The sequence below is a fragment of the Gastrolobium bilobum genome, unplaced genomic scaffold (genome assembly GCF_033153095.1).
Source record: "Gastrolobium bilobum isolate Gb01-03AN ecotype WA unplaced genomic scaffold, APGP_CSIRO_Gbil_v1 utg94646, whole genome shotgun sequence".
In the NCBI taxonomy this organism is placed as follows: Eukaryota; Viridiplantae; Streptophyta; class Magnoliopsida; order Fabales; family Fabaceae; genus Gastrolobium; species Gastrolobium bilobum.
In genome coordinates, this window is record NW_026898292.1 from 19,109 (window position 1) to 36,954 (window position 17,846).

Here is a 17,846-nt window from a genome sequence, read left to right on the forward strand (position 1 = left end):
TCTTGGTGTTGGTCTTTTCCTCCGTTGACAGCCCTAGCCGGTAGTCAGCCGGCTTCTGGAGATTGTGATCGTAGAACCAGTATAAGGGGAATTTTCCTTCCCCGCCCTCTTGTAGGAACCACGATTTCGCGCCAACCTCGGCAACGACTTTAAAAAATGCACCCTTCAAATCTTTGAAGGAGTCACTGAACACTGAAAATAATTTTCGGGGCGGCTTCTTTCCTCCACGACCTCAGATGCTGGTCCACCCTTTTAGTTCAGCTGGCTCGGATCCGGTACGAGGAGTGTATATGTTAAAAATACAGAAAAAGGGGCACGGTGCACGGTACAGACAAAAAGGTGCACAGTTGCTCAAAAGCAACGATGTAGGCCCAACCATTGGGATGAATTTGTGTGGGGGCGACGCGAAGATGATTCAGCAATTGTATTTTGAAAGAAGAGAAAGGAAAGCGAATTCCAATCTTGGTAATTAAATCACGATAACAAAAGAAAAAAGGAGGTTCTTGGGGATTCCGGCCTGAGCAAACGGGTTCATCTTTGGCAGGGCAGAAGGTATCGAATCCCACCGGGTTACCTACGGGAAGCCCGGATATCTCCTCAGTTGTCATTTTTGACCGGAAGCTAAGCACTTCCTCGGTCACCCAGGGAAATTGATTGCGAAGAGTCGTACTAGCAGGAGTAGAGCCTTGCTCAGCGGGGCTGACGTCGGATCCCTGGCCTTGGTTTGACGAGGTCACCTCAGTGTTAAACTCTGCAGAAGGGGACTCCATAAGAACCTAGAACAACAAAAGGGGAGCATTAAAAGCAGAAACAGTACGTAACAAAGAGTGTACGTACCTGAGCTGAATAAACTATCAAGAGAAGAGCTGGATGAATCATCAGAAGAAGATAAAGAAGCAGGGTTAAATGAGCCGGGGTAGTGGGTACAACTTCCTAACACCAAGTCGGCCATAAAATTGCTCCCCCTCTCAATGAATTGGGCGCTAAGGTAAACACAGTTGAAACATGGATCCGAGTTCCTAGCATCTCGGTTTACGGTTTCGACCAGAGGCAAAACTTGAACTCTGGTAAGGTTAGGAGCCGGGGTATTAACTGAATGGGACGAATCTGAGCTTCTACCTAAGTTTTGGCTAGAACGTTGGGATGAAACACCTGGAATGTGGCCAGAACGTTGGCGGCGTCCTCGAATGGGAGGACGAGACGAAGAACCTCCCCCACTTCTACCCCCGCGATAACCCCTAAGCAAGGCGGCTTGCGTCTCCTCCTGGGTCCTAGGTCTACCATACAACCAATACCTCGCGCCAGGAGGAAGGCTCTGGATATACCTTTCTTCTTCCCATGCAGCCCGTTCCTCCTCTTCTGTAAGGATCTCATCACTACGACCAAAAACCCGAGGGCATGTAGACCTCCCTCGACCATTCAAATTCCCCCCGTTCATGCTATTGAGGGAAGAACAAGGCATAAACAGTGGGGCAAGGGCAATAAAATGGCAGCATGCAAATCACAATCAAATACCCAAGAGAAAGCATGGCATTAACAAGCAAATATTCCAACGAGCGGGGATTATATCAAAATTGCAGTACATAATGGCTATATGCCTAAGTGTGCATGACCAAAATAGAAATACCCAGAAACAGAAAATATAAGCAATTAAACATACACTCGAGTAAGGAAGAAGAACAAGCAAGGAAGAAACATAAAAGTGGATTGAAGCATGTACCTGGCACAACGAAAAAAGGGGAGGAAGTGGTGCGAGTGCTTCTAGGAAATACACAAACTGAAGAAACTCTCATAACGTAATGCAGCAAAGTGTAAATGGCGTAAGTGAAAAATGAATGAGAAATAGAAATCAACTAAGTGAAACCCGCGAAACCAAAGGTCAGGGGTAAAGGGGTAACTTCGCCAGATGAGACAGTTGAAAGGACGCCCTGACAGTTGCAATAAATGCCAGCAGCACGAACAGGCATAATGGTACACGTCGTTTGGGTGTAGGAAGGCCACGTGGAGGGCCGTCATGATTATCTGCAAAATAGATTCACTGTGTTAGAAGGAGAATCGTCTGGAGATCAGGGCATCATCTGCAGTCCTTCAAAACCTCAACAGTACTGAAAAAGCCCGGTTCTACAGGCCGGGGTGTAAAAGAAAGAAGATTACGGTTACAGGGCAGCAAGATACGCCGGATTGGAAGAAACAAACACTCTTGCAGCTTGATGATAGTTTGGCTACAAAAGGGCAGGTCGAATTGTATATCCGAGATGCTTAGCCAGGCCGTGGACTCGAGCTAAATAGCTGTTGTCTGGCACAATCCGTTGGGATAAACTCGGCATGTCATCCCGGCATCCTGAAAGCTCAGTCTACCGGGTTGGGGAGCAACTGTTATGGACCAGAGTAAGGCCCATAGTCAACACAAGCCCACAGGTAAGCACTATAAATAGGAGCTAAAGGCCACAGATATGGGATATATCTTTTTACTCTACTTTATGCAATCACGACAGTGCACACACACACCCCTCAAGGCTAAGGCCATCATATTGTGTGTAGTGATTTGTTATCCCCAAGGTACCTAATTCGGTATCTAGAGAGAAGCACTCAAATCCTAGATCAATCACCCAATCTTTATTGGGCACATCTGCCTCAGGCAAAACAGAAACATATTCACCCAAAATCGACTTGTATGCTCATGGTTAATGGGTTCATCAACGATGTGCCAAAGAACGTGTATGGATTCATTTGTAGAGTACTTATTGAGCTTCTCAACACCAAGAACCATTTAGCTTCTTAAAATATAGCTGAGGAACAATCAGCTAGATCCAAGATTAAATTTATCACCAACTCGATCATTGGTTCCCATTTATATATGTATTTAATGTTTAAATCATATTAGACTATATCATAAATACGATTAATTGTGCCTTTTGTTTGAAATTAAGACAACTCCCGTATTAAGATGGTTATGTGATTTTATTGCATAATTTTGACGCTTTAGTCATTAGTTTAAATATATTTAGCTTGATCTCATCTTATACTATTACTAATTGTGTGATTCTTGTAATCTATATCTTAACCAATACCAATTTCCAAATTACCTTAGAAATTTATTAGTATTTATTTAAATATTATCTTATTGATTTAATTTTGATTATAGGAGAGTCAATTGAAATAAAAGAGGATATTTAATCAAATTTCATCTGAGAAAGCATGTTATTTATCCTCGGCGTAGTATTTTGAAAACATATTAAGCTACAAAAGTAAAAAAAAAGTGATTCTAAATGTGTTAGAAAGCTAAGACAAAGAAATATAACTTTTGTGTTGAAAACATTTCCAAATTCTCATGTGTTGACCATGAAAACAACGAAACACGGATCATGCCTCCGTGCCCAAGTTTACAGTAATTTGCTATATAAAACAGTTAATGGAAGGAGCGAAAATGTAGTGCTCCGGGAGCATTTTTTATTGGGTGAGACTGAAGAAAAAAAAAGTTGGAGAGAAACAAATAAAAAATTTTTAATACAAGTATTGCATTTTTATTGGAAGGACCACAAATATCGGGATCATAATAAATTTTTCCTGATAGGAGGGGGAAAAAGGGTGATGCGGGGTACAAGAAAGGATAATTTTTCATTTTCAATTTTCCAGCATGGTCTATGTAAGTGTCATCTTATAAATAGAAGGACAATTTCCAATTACCAAATTGAAAATAGCAGAATATATTTTAAAAAAAAAAGTTGTGGTGAATAAGCCTCTTGAGGACATGTTTGATGCATAGTATAGAATAAAGAGTGAGGATATTCTAACTACCAAATATTCTTACTACCTATCACATCACCATTGGATCAAAGAGATAATGTTAAAAAGTATTTGAAGAGAGAGAAAATGTTAATCTAATGGTGATTTGATAGGTAATAAGTTGGTAGTGGAAAATTTTGGTAGTGAGAATATCCCTCCTCTAGAATAAAACCTGATAGTATAAAGCCTGATTGTATAAGACATGGTTAGATTTTAATACTACCTAGTGTTTGACATGATATTGTATAAAATAATATGATCCAATGTTTGGTAATGCACTATATAATACTAAATAGGATAAAAATAATTATTTTTAACAAAAATATCCTTTAATAAAGAATTTATATAATTCTTCCAAATATGTCATATGATATTAATTTTATAAAAATCTATTGATCAGAGTTTCTACAAAATATATTAATTTTTATAAAAATAAAAATCTACAATATTTTAAAAATTAATATATTGAAAACTTATTTTTATTTTAATATATTAATATTTAAATAATATTTTAATTCTTGAGAATTGCACCAGTTAGTGATGTTAATACATTAACCCCTTATCAGGCCTAATCTTACCCCTTTAGACTTGATTAAGTTATACATTATTTTGATGTATTAAGGGACTCTGCTGTATAAGTTTATATCATACGATGGTTACACCAAACAACTAAAAATGTCATAACGTATAGCATAAGCTTATATTATTAAGCCTTATATATCATACCAAATAGGCCCCGGTGGTTTCTTTTAAAAAAAATTAATAGGTGATTTTTTTGGATCGGAAGTTCAAATCAAGTGATTTTTTTATTCCACATAACTTTTCAATATCTACGCATTGAAAAATTTTCAAAGAATTATTTGTTAATGTTGGGAAGTAAAAAACTAAATAACATTATTCACAAAGATAAAATATGCCAAAAGGGGCATCCAATTGCAAGTTTTTCATGGGACTCCTAAATTCTTTTGGTGGACTCTATACACTGAAATATGCTTTGATAAGAGGGTTTGAGGTGCTATATCTGTTTGTAATAATGCATTCTTCGACATCTATAATAGTATAATTCACCTCAAACCCTCTTATCAAAGCATGTTTCATAGCATAAGAACATATTTTTAATGCAATACATCAAAAGTTTTGCATTTTTTAATACAACTTAAAGAACATTATATTCTCACAAATCTCTCTCACACTTTTTATATTGTGGCACTTTTTTTCTCATAATATTATACATTTTTTTCAAACACTTGGTAGAAAGTATGTATTTTAATATGACATTAGGTATTCTTATTTATAGATGGACTAATCAACTTTGGTGCCATCTTTAATTTCAGACCACAACTTAAAAGATAAAGTCTCAATACACAGTGATAAGAATACAGTCCATAGGATAAGGATAGGGAGATTCTAGTAGGCAGAAGACTGTATTTGGTGTTGATTTGAAAAGAACTCAAAGGCTTCTGCATTTAAACTCTCTTATAGTATCATTGTTGCAAATTTAAACTGCGTTTGTGAACATTGTTGTCAAAAATTATTTTTACTAGAGTGGTGCGTGTTAAAACCCAAGTAAAAATGATCATTGGTAAAAATGCCGCGTAAAAACATAAAAGCGATAAAAACTTACGTTTTTACCATTTTTACTTAAAGCGAATTTTTTTTAAAAAAAAAAAGATTTACAAAAAAAGAAATTAAAAAAAACCCAATTTTCGTTTTCTTCAAATCATATGCACATTATCTTGATATCTTTTTGTTTGGATATATGTCTTTTATAATTATGTCTTATAAAGCTGCAATTATATTATAAGTTATGCTATGAGAATCGTTTTGTATTTTTGGATTATTGTTTGCATTGAAAAAAGTGGAATTATATCTTGATGAGCGATGATCCAAAATTTGCATAGTGTATGAAGCAGTTAGAGCATATTAGTTATCCATTACTTGTTAGTTATCACTGTTTATAATTTTGATACTTGGTTATAAAAATTAATTTTCTTTTTTAGATAGATAAGTGGCTCAACACATATGTTTATTATGTGATATTTTTTACATGCATATATATATAATTTTGTATCTTGACCTTAAGTATTAGAAAGTAGACACTTTATGTTTCATGTCATTTTTACGTTTTACGTTTCTACCATGCCTTTCCGTTTCTACGTAAAAACTTGAGTTTGAAAACATTATTTGTGAGAGTAAAATATGCCATATGAAGTGTCATTGTGTAGATCTCAAAAAATTATGTGGAATCAACAAAAAAATTACCTTTGTGTGGAATCAAAAATTTATCCGAGTCAAAAGTTATGACCTTCCAAAGTTTTACGGTTAAACTGTTAACTTTTTGTGTCACGTGTCAACATCAGACGAGTCACGCCTAAATTAGGCATGAACACCTCGTGGGTCATGCCTAACTTGGGCGTGAATGGTCACGTCTAACTTGGGCGTGAATGAGTGTTATAGATTCGTAAATAGTTTCAAAACAACTACATATTCGTAATTATTTATTAGAACAACAATATTTTATTTTTTGCCGTGATTATCTGGGAAAATGAGATAGCGATGAACCCTGCTTAATTGTGATGCAAGCTTTTGATTAGATAACTCACTGACAAGGTAGTCCTGGCTTAGAATTTTATTGGACTGTTTACTACAACATTATTATTTCATGGTTTGGTTTTGATGCGAGGAGTTAAGGTTGAGTGAGACAACTGGTTATTCTTATTTTCTTCATGTGAAGGGAGGATGCAGAGAAAACACCTTCTTTTTGTTTTGACCAAGATAGTGAGGGAGAGAGTGAAACCAAATCCTCTTTGTCTTCCCAATTAGTTTCCTTAAGTGGAAGATCCAACCATTGGACTAAAACCAAGGATATTATTTTCCCACCCTTGAGCCACACCATGTGAGATCCAATGCCGACAATCGAAACTTGATGTAGTGGAGGTTCCTCCTTGAATGATGGAAGGTTGTGGGTGCTGTATTGGTGGCTAGAAAAAATATCTTCAACAACGAAATGTGAAATACTAGATTTATCTTAGACTTAGCCGACAATTAGAGTTGGTAAGCAATCGATCCTACTCTTTTCTAATACCTTGTATGGACTATAAAATTTGAGGGCTAACTTGTGGCATAACCTTTATGGATCAAGAGGTGTCTGTATGACTACAATTGAAGCAATACGAGATCCCACTGTTAAAGGTAACATCTTCCTTTCCTTTATATGCTTGAATCTTCATAAAGGTTTGAGTTTTCTTCATCTTTTATTTTAAAGATACAAGAACAATGATGTTGGTTGAAGTCAGAGTCAATGGCTTCAACATGGCAAGATCCAAGAGCCTAATCGGGAAGAGTCGGAGGAGGTCTGTTATACATCACTTCATAAAGGGTTGCACTTGTAGATCAACTATAGATGGTATTGTAATGGAACACTGCCCAAGGCATTGGGATCATAATGTAATTCTAACTAAAAAATGGATGTATAATCCATAGTAAGACTCGTAAAGGTTGAGGAATGAGGAGTGCAGTGCTTGATCTCCCTATCTGGTTGTCTAGACAAAGCATCTGCAATCGTATTTAGTTTTCTATATTTGTGTTCTGTCCTAAGGACAAATATGTCTAGTCAAAAGACTAGTAAATTACTCTTGGATCAAAGTACTCTCTTAGATATCTATGGATTAAATATCTTGCAATATGAAAGATCACCGTGCACAAATATTAACGACTTTGCCAAATAGGTGATGTGGGTACAGTGATAGCATAATAATATAGAGGGAAAAGTGTCATAGTTGTATGTTTTACCTCTTATTTATTGGATTTACCTATGAATATTAGAATTATGGACCTTTAATGCCTCCTCTTAAAGCCCAAGCCCAAGTTTAATATTGTCGTATTAAGATTAGTATCTTAGATTGATACTATTCTTTAATTATATTAGTTTCTTCTTTCTATTGTCCATTATTGGGCTTCACATAATATGAGCCTCATATATGAGTGGTAACAATTTGTATGCTATCGTGTATTGGTAACCCAACAATTTGGAAAGGAATTGTTGCTGCTCCAATGACTAATAACCTAGGTTTTGGATTTCTATAGTAATAGTGAACAAAACCCCTAACAAATATTGCCACCATTGGGTCACAGTTGAGGTGATCGTATACAACTCTCGTACATATATGGACTTGCCTTACATAACACAAGATAATCTCTTGCTATTGAAAGTGATTGGGTAATCAACTTCAAGAAGAGTTATATTATTTTAGATGAAGTTTTTTTTTTAATTAAAAATAATGATAAAATATTTTAATATAATTAATAAGTTTTTTAGATTAATTTATAAAATTTAATATTTTTTTTATAGATTTAATAGAGTAACTATAAAAAATTATTATATATTAACCTTTATAAGAGAAGGTCGTGGTGTCTGAGTGAGCGCATGAAACAATGAAGAATACTTATAGTGTTTAGTTGATGACAATTATAATAATCCTAATTTTATAATTTCAAAATTATAGGATTATTATGAAGACCTAGGGTCATAAATGGAATGAGGATGAAATTCTAAGAAGTTTGATATCCATATTGATGGTATTTTACATAGGTGGATTTTCATCTGTTATTTTTGACTGTTGACGCAATAACAGTCAGTAGAATAGCTTCAATTTAGCAAATTTGAGTTAGAGAGCTATTTTGATGATATGATTATAATAGATAAGGTTAGTATATGATTTGATGAAGTTTGATACCCATATTGGGGTATTTTGGAAAAGTCACTTCTGTCGGATTTTATGTACTGCTGTAGAAGCGGCCGGTAGAATTCCAGAACGGAAAAAAGATGAGAAAATGGAAAAAAAGATCAACATATTCCTAACAAGTCATAATTAGACCAATAATGTTAAAGTTAAGAAGATTATGAAATCCGGGTACAGTTAAGAACACCGGTAAAATATACAGTGCAATTAAACAACAGTAAGTGGATCTGTGATCCACTAATCAAATTTTTAAGTTATGAACATGATAATTAGACAAAATTAATATTAATTGCTTAAATTTTGAGTCTTGGAGGTTCCGGGTGGAAAAATTGATAACAGTTCAGATAAAAATTACACTGGGTGTCACTAAAGGACAGAAAGTCACTTAAGTGACTTGGTCAAAACCCTAAAAGAGACTAGGACAGCCTCCTCTCTCTCATTTCAGCGTCACTTTCTCTATCTACATCATTTTTGAATCTCAAGCTTTTCTCTTCATTCTCTCTAGCTTTCCACCACCAAACCTCCATCAAAATCACCAAACACCCTTCACAAAACTTGTTCTCCTCATCCTCCTCTTCAAGGACATACTATTTTTGTTCTTGAAAACCAAATTTTTGTGGTGAATATCCCTCCATACAGCAGCGATTTTTGAGTATGTTCAAGCCATGTTGATGATGTTTTGAGTTCCCCTTGAAGAACACCACTTTGGTGCTTGTTTCCTTAAGTTTTTGTGTAAGTTTCTTGAACCTTGTTCTTGAAAAATCCCACTTTTGAGTTGTGTTCTTGAGTTCTAACTTTGAGTATTTCTTAAAAGTGTGTTCTTTATGGGAAGAAGGCATTTTTGCTTGAGAAATATGGGAGCTTGAAGCCTTGGTGCTCACTTGAGAAGTAAGCATGAAACCTTGGTGAAATGGTGACCAAAATCCTCCCCCACCCACATGCACAATTCGTCCAACATTTGTTCATCATGGGATTGATGTTTTAAATTAATAAAAATTGGTTCTTGATGTTCGAAAGTGTGGATAATCATAAGTGGGACCAAGGGAAATGTTAAAAATGCAATATTTAATCTTAAGAACACTAATTTTGATTAAAGAATGGATTTAAACCCTAATAATACCACTTAATCAAATCTGCCCCTTGGAGTATGATTAGGATTTTATGTTTAAAATTTAATTAAATAAGGGATTAGTGGACTAATTAAGTGTAGGACTTAGGGTTGGCAAAACGGGCCAACCCTGTCCGATCCAGCCCAACCCGCATTCAACCTGAAAAAAACGAGCTGGGTTAGGGTTGGCTCGAGAAAAAAACGAGTCAGAAAACCCAACCCAACCCGACCGGAGTCGGGTTAGGGTTGGCTCAAGCATATGGCTCGTGGATTGGCTTGAAAAAATAGCTCGTGAGTTGGCTTGAAAATTGGCTCGCGGGTTGGCTTGTTTTCAGCCTATTTAAATGACCTTGTAGTATTAATGTACCAACTATATAACTTCCATTAGCTTAAACAAAGGGTTACAAAATGAGAAATAAAAGCAAAATATTTCAGTTTCGAATTTTCTTCACAACAAATTTGCATCAACATCCAGAAACAATTAGAACCACTTGCTATCAAGTGGGTAAGATATTTGAACCAAACAGAGCCAGCACAACCTAACAATATAGAAATGGCAGGGATATGAGAAGATTAGGGACTTAAGTTTAGAGAAGGAAGAAAAATGATGACAACATGTGTGGGTTTTGTCCATTTTTGTATATTATATTTTGTATTTTTTTATATAAAAAAAAACTCAACTCGCGAGCTAGCTCGTTTGACCCGCGGGTTGGCTCGTTTTTTCACTGGTTGAAACGAGCCGGGTTGGCAGCTCATTTTTGCCAACCCCCCGGCTCATTTTTGGCGGGTTACGAGCCAACCCGACGGGTTGGCTCGTTTTTGCCAATCCTAGTAGGACTTAAATTAACTAATGAAATGGAGAAGTTGACAAGCTAAAACCCTTGTTTATAGCACCTAAACAATTCGGCCAATTAGGGATCAATTAGGGTTAGTATGTTAATATTGATTCAAGACCTAATTAGGATACTAATCTAAGGTTTAAGTGAGGTAGACCATGCATAATGGACTAATTAATTATAAAATCCTAAAACTGGACCTAATTAGGGTTTAGAAGCACTAATTATATAATTCGTGAAATTAATAAACTAAGACCTAATGTGACTATGTGTGAAAGCATAAGTGACATAATAGGGAAAAGTGTGTATCATTGCAAATGATGTAAAGTTGTGTCATTTTAAGAGAGAGAAAGAGATAGATAAAGGAGGAGAGAGAGTTGACAAAAAAAATAAAAGTGTGGGTCCCACCTCTTTGTGAAAGTGAAAGAATATAAGTTATGTCATTTAAAAGGATAAACACTTTTCCCGACATAATAATATATAAAACCCTAAAGTTAAAGTAACCCAGAGTTTCTGATAATTAGAATTTGCTAATTAAACCTAATTATAGAGCTAGTTAACAACCTAGGTTTAAGAGTAGTTTTGTGGACACATGACCATGTAATATAATGAAAGAAAATCATAAAGAATCACACTATTATTATTATGAGATTGTCTTTTCTTATGTCATTGAAGATAAGAATATCTCCTACAAAAACATTTTTAAGTGGGTCGCATACTATAAAAAAAAAAAAGAATTTGATGGCTTAAATTTCGAAGAATCTATAGCATGAGGTAAGCTTTCTTCAATAGCATAAGAAAAATATTACCCTATTATTATTGTTGTTGTCGTGATTATTATTTTAGGGTTTTACGGTAATTGTGGGCAATGCAGACATCATAGACCATTACCTAATATTTCTCTCTATATCATCCTATCTATCTTATACAAGCAAAAATGCCCTAAACCCTCTTCATCCACGTCGATTAGTTCTTTCAAACTGAATTGGAATCCCATGACCTTGCAGACAACAACCCGTGTCTCTTTGTTCTCTGCCTCTCTATCTTCATCAGCAACACATTTAAATGTCCATGAGGTACACTGCACTCTGTTTCTCTGTCTGCATACACATTATATATCTATTTTGTTCCGTTGCATGTTTGTAAATCTGTTGCACATTTATTTTGGATAGTCCCCAAATTGTCTTCCTATTTTCATGACTTTGCAGACAACAACCCGTGTCTCTTTGTTCTCTGCCTCTCTATCTTCATCAGCAACACATTTAAATGTCCATGAGGTACACTGCACTCTGTTTCTCTGTCTGCATACACATTATATATCTATTTTGTTCCGTTGCATGTTTGTAAATCTGTTGCACATTTATTTTGGATAGTCCCCAAATTGTCTTCCTATTTTCTGAACTTCAGAATTTTCTTGTCTGCTTTCTTTGCTATAATGGTTGCTCTGTGATTTGCTATTTCTCTATAGCATTCTGGGTGGTCACTCCACAGGGCGTTCCACCATTAATTACTTTTCTGAGGAGTTGTATATTTGAGGTTGGAAAAATTTGTTTTACCCTTAGCAGTATTTGGAAACCCTATTTTTCTCAATGTGATCCCTGCGGTTGCCTAAAATTTCTTAAGCTGAAGTTTAGAGCCGAGGTGGTCTCATTCAGGATTATGACATGGTTATTCAATAATAAAGTTGCTACTATTACTATATTGATATTACACATGGTATCCATTACTGTGTGAATGAACCGAGTTAATTTGTATGAAGTTGTGCAGGGATAAGTATCATGCTTGGTCATGCAAAATGAGGTTTAAAAGGGGTGATAGATTAAAGAAATGTAGAGAAATTGACTTGGTGACATTATGAAGTTGATTTACTGAATGAATGCCTTTTCTCTTTCCTGTTTTCAGTTTATATATTTACTGGTTTCTAAGGCTATTGACAATAAAATGGAAGTGTCTAATTCTATAAATTTGCCAACGATAGTTTTCTTTTAATTTCACAGGAGTTGATATAATCTGCAAGAATGATACATATTTTTTTGGTTTTTGTGTAAAGAAGATGGGTTCATTTTTTCTGCAGTGAATACAGATAAGTTATTTGCATTGAGTCCAAAACGACGTCGTTTTGGGGCGGAAACAAGGTGTTTTTGTAATAATCTTTATCATAATAAGTTTTTAATCTTTCAACCCAAAGCGACATCGTTTTGAGAGTGAATGTAGATAATTTATCTGCATTTACTGTAGAAACATTAAAGCCTTCAATTGAAAACACGTTAGGCACTGTACACTCGATTGTTAATTAAGCCACTATACTTTTAATAGCAGACTAAATGTTTCTGTTTGTTTTATGATTGGTTGTCTTGATAAATATAAGAAAACCTCATAAAGCAGTTAATATGGGAAAGAGTGATAACTTCATTAACTTGCTTAAAAATGCTGAGCTAGATTGAAGGAAAGTTTCCTTGAATGGTTTTTCAGCTATAATTACTTTAATGTCTCCCATTAGCCTTAAAAAATTGTTCCAGTCGGTATATAATTTAGTAGCTCTTAGATTGAAGATAAGATAGATAAATCTTACAAATGGAAGTAAATTAATATTCCTATTTGTTTGAAATGCAAATATAGCTTCTTATTTTGAGAAATGAACTGCAATGTGAAGCTTTTTGGCCAGCTCGTACCAGTGGATTAATTAGATTCCTCTCTTTAAAGGAAAACATTTTGCTTTGTCATTTTTTCTTTTCAAAGTAACTAACTGGTTGCAACATCTGAATTTATTCTCTATTTTGTGGTTTGAGCTTTCGGATTCTCGTGGGTTTAATCATCCTTTAGTTCTAGTTTATGTCTTGCTTCTTAATAGCGAGGGTTTTGGCTTTGGCTTTGGTTTTATATGATACAGCTTGCTTGAAAGAATTGGTAATTTGGATTGTAGAAAATGACAAATGATGATCTAATGCATAAGACTTCTGAGGAGAGATAACCTTTGTTTTAAATTTCTATTTACATTGCTGGGCCTTGTTTTTAGCAGTGAAGTCCTTATCTTAGGGTTGTAGATACAGACACAGTACAGTCTTCATTTCCCATCATGTGTATTTCTGTGACTGTATTTTTATATGGTGTTATACCTTCATTTCAACCTATTTGTGATGTATATTCCCTCTCTTCTAACACTTGTACTAGTGTAGCCTAACAGGTAAAATTGTTCATGTCTGAGGATTACCCATCAAAAGTTGGCCAGAAATCACAAGATCATCGTCAAGCAAAGACAACTTCAGTGTTACATTCAAGTGCTAATGAACCTGATGATTTACCCCTTGGGTTTGAAAGCAGTCATTTCCTGAACCAATCAAAGTTCAAATTTTCCCATATTTCCCAGATGAAATGGGAATGCCCTCCCCCGGTAATTCTCCTCTGTATGTTATTTAGGACCTCCATTTGCAAGTAGCTCACTCTATTGCAATAACTATTTTATTGTTTTTTCCGTTGGTTCTTAATTTTTTTTTTTTTTAAACTTTTGTTTGATACTCTGCTTTGTCTAAATAAGTTTCAGATTCTTTTGTCACTTCGTTGATTTTTTACTTGTCAATACAGGTTATTCTCAATTCTGGTTGGCTTGTTGCGGCTGGTGAAGAAAGTAGGGAGAGAGAGGTTCAGAAGCTGAGAGAAAAGAGAGTGCTTGAAGCAGTTTATCCCCGTACTTCTGCCATTCCTCCTAGGTAAAATGTCACATTAATTTAGAAAGCCTTTTGGTACTTCATTTTATTTTGTTACTAACATTGTTGACATGCATTTGGGTGTGTAGCCCTTCTGTTTTTTGGAATGTAGAAGAGGAAGAATATGATGATAACCTTACTCCTCTCATCCCTATGATTCCCATTGAGGAGCGAGAGTCTTTGGAGATTTCGCCCGAATTGGCAGTAGCAGCTAACCCTGCCCCCAATTTGCAGTCACAGAACTTGCAGCAATATATGTTGGCTATAACCCCCATCAATTCAGACTGTAATGCCTCCTGTACTGTTTCCTCGGATGCCTGTGCAGTGCCCTTATCTGGGATATCTCCTGACTTAGCAGCAGCCTCTGCTGTTGTAGCAGCCATCAATGAGCAAGGAAGCTTGATTGACATGGATCTACTCGTTAAAATACTTAATGACCCAAAATTGATTGAGAAACTGATTAATGAACAAAGAACTGCACCCACCACTATAAGTGCGTCCTCAAATAATAGGGGTATACCCACTTCTGGATTGAAACCTGCTATTCCATCAGTTCCGTTGTCTACTTCTGCACGTGATGCGGCAACTTCTAGGATTACTCCCACAAGTACAGTGGTTTTATTACCTTCTGGGTTGAAGCCTGCAACTCCATCAGTTTCATTGTTGAATCCCTCACCTGATAAGCCAGCAACTCTGTCAGTGTTAGCAATTCCATCAGGGTCACTGTTGTCGGCTACAAATGATAAGCCTGCGATTGCATCAGTTCCATTGTCTAGGCCTTTTCCTGGTAAACCCTCAATTCCATCAGGGTCACTGTTGTCGGCTATATATGATAAGCCAACGACTGCATCAGTTCCATTGTCCAGGCCTGTTCCTGGTAAACCAGCATTGCCACCAGTTTCAAAGTTGTCGGCTATGCATGATAAGCCAACAACCGCATCAGTTCCATTGTCTAGGCTTGTTTCTGGTAAACCAGCAATTCCATCACTGAGGGCTACACATGATAAGCCAGCAACTGCATCAGTTCCATTGTCTAGGCCTGTGCCAGGTAAACCAGTAACTCCAGTTTCTTTCCCTACACCTCCACCTGCACCTCATATGCACAGGCCTGTCAACCGAAACATTCATCATATTTCAAATGGAATGCCACCTGCTTTAAATAAGCAACCTCCTCAACAAGATGCAGTTCTGGCATCTGGGGTAAAGCGAGCTGCATCATTGGCTTCAATATCTTCTAGTGAATTAAGCTCGATTCCATTGCCTTATACTAATGGGAACTTGCATTCAGTTTTTAATCAGGCGCAATTCTCAGCTAGTATAACTCCTTATCCACTAAGTACAGGTTCAGCATTTCGGGTAAAGGATGTCAACTATTATAAAAACCTCATTAGGCGACATGGTGCTGCAGATAAGCAAGATATGCAGAACTCACAAATAGGTAACCATCATAGTAATTTCCAAGATTTGAAATTGGAACATAACATTAAACAAGGTGAAGCCAAACTCAAAATCCAGAAACCATGCATATACTTTAATAGCTCAAGAGGGTGCCGAAATGGTTCCAATTGCCTCTATCAGCATGATTTATGAGTTCAGTTGGGAGCTGGTAACGTCCTAGGGGCCCAGAATGCAAAGAGAGTGAAATTAGGACCAGAAATTTAAGGGAGAACATAATCTTAAGCGGCATATTCCAAAGGTAAAAACTTTAAAGCTTCTTTTTTGTTTCACCCTGTACAGATACAGAAGGGGATGGAAGGAAGGAGTGAGAGGAAGAAAATACATTGATTTTATAGGAGGATTACAAAGTTTTCTGGTTGTTCTTGGTGTTGGTCGTCGGATTTTGATTTGAAGTAGTTCTAGTAGAATTGGGTCGTGGACTGGGTTTATTGGTTTGAAAAATAGAAAAGCATCCGTTTATAATTTTTTTTTTTACAAATTATACTAAGTATGACTGGTTATGAACTTTTGATTGAAGTATGACTGGTCATATTTAGTATAATTTGTAAACAAAAAGTTTGTAAATATATCTTTCTCCTTGAAAAATTGACATTAATGTGTTTTGGACAAAATGGTAATTTCATTTTTTGGGGAATTTGTGTGTTCTCCATCCAGTGAAGTGGTGGTCCATCCATGGAGTTCATTGGCGGACCGAGCCATAAATTTTCATTGCATAATAAGAAATCATAAAAAAGAAATAATAAAAAACATGGGAATTTTTTAAGGGAAATATAAGCTTTATGTTGCATAAGAAAGCTATTTCATGTTATATACCAATAGAATTTTGTGTCAATTTTTTTTTTTTTTAATTGTGGAGCTCACGTATTTGTCTCATCTATATGAGAGTATTATCTCCAATAACATGAAATTAATAACTCTCATATTTAATGACCTAGCCATTTAATGATAAAACACGAAAAAAAAAATTTCAATCTGGGAAAAGAATTTTATTTTTATTGAGGTTGTTTTTAATAATTTGCTTCACAATGCTCAATATTTGTAGGGACCCGAAGATTAACATATTCTCGTGAGAGGATAATTTTTAATTTTTTTAAGATGAGATTTAATTATAAGGGAAAAGTTTATAAACCCTCATCTTTTATCACTTACATTCTTAATTTTTTTTTTCCTTATCAATCACCCCTTCGTGGTTTTTTTCCATCAAGTCCACCTTAATAGTGTTAAACTTTCTAATGAATATGTCTATTTTACTCTTTTTAACAAAAAAAATTACACCGGGCACGTGTAACCTTTTATTGGTATTCAAAGCTTTGCCACAAGTAATCTTCTTGGTTTGTTTCTCCATCATTTCTTAACACAAGATTCCCATTGTCTAATGTTGGGCTTCCTCATTCAATGCTAAGCCCAAGCCCATTTGAGGGGTTTCCTAAAAACCTTAACCCTAATTTCCACCTCTTCTATATATACTCATTAGTTGAGGGTGGAGGCTATGTCAGATTTGAGAGAATTATTTTGATTGTTTGAGCAAGGCTTTATGCTTTGCATTTGAAAGATCTCTAGAGAGAGAGTTTGAGTGAAACATCTCTAGGGTAGTTTGATTATCACCATTGTTGGAGAGGTTGAGTTAACCACCACATTGGCGTATTTGATTATTTGTAACCATTATTTTCATAGTGGATTTTTTGATCTGGACTAGGTCCCGTGGGTTTTTTACTTCTTCATTGGAGAAGGTTTTCCCACGTTAAATCTGGTTGTGTTCTTCTTCTCTCTCTCCTGTTTTCGTTTTGATTTTTCGCTGCGCTGCCTGACCTGGTGAAGTTCAGGCCGAGGTATTGCCGAGATCCGAGATCAGGATCTTGTTGATTGACTTCCGCACAAAAAGCCCCTGAGCCGAGCTTGAGGGAACCGAGTTTTCCCAACAGTGGTATCAGAGCCCGAGTTCGACGGGTTCTGAGGGAGACGAGATGGAGACCAGTGGCATAACTCATGATGGAGATATGTTCAAGTTGACCGCAGACAATTTCACATATTGGAGACCGATGATGGAAGATCATCTCTACTGCAAAGATTTGCATGAGCCCATTATCCTTGATGAGAGACCGAAAGGAAAAACTGATAAGGAGTGGGAAATCCTGAGTCGGAAGGCGGTAGCCACGATCAGGAAATATATTGATAAAAGCCTCTTTGAGCACGTGTCCGAATTCACGAACGC

General features: G+C 36.0%; 1 protein-coding gene across 1 annotated transcript; it reads left to right on the plus strand.

The window, feature by feature from the left end:
* Positions 1–11,420: 11,420 nt before the first annotated feature.
* Positions 11,421–16,194, plus strand: LOC133314529 (zinc finger CCCH domain-containing protein 6-like). The gene is made up of 5 exons (XM_061516013.1): positions 11,421–11,548; positions 11,681–11,749; positions 13,649–13,863; positions 14,055–14,179; positions 14,266–16,194. The coding sequence occupies exons 3-5, from the start codon at positions 13,669–13,671 to the stop codon at positions 15,764–15,766; spliced, it is 1,821 nt and encodes a 606-aa protein (XP_061371997.1). The 5' UTR covers positions 11,421–11,548; positions 11,681–11,749; positions 13,649–13,668; the 3' UTR covers positions 15,767–16,194.
* The last annotated feature ends 1,652 nt before the right edge of the window (positions 16,195–17,846 follow it).

Bases quoted from the DNA above. Each gene is read 5' to 3' on its own strand.
- LOC133314529 (XM_061516013.1), top strand. From the start codon at position 13,669: ATGTCTGAGGATTACCCATCAAAAGTTGGCCAGAAATCACAAGATCAT. The intron at 13,864-14,054 runs GTAATTCTCCTC...TTGTCAATACAG, and splicing joins AATGGGAATGCCCTCCCCCG to GTTATTCTCAATTCTGGTTG. The intron at 14,180-14,265 runs GTAAAATGTCAC...TTGGGTGTGTAG, and splicing joins ACTTCTGCCATTCCTCCTAG to CCCTTCTGTTTTTTGGAATG.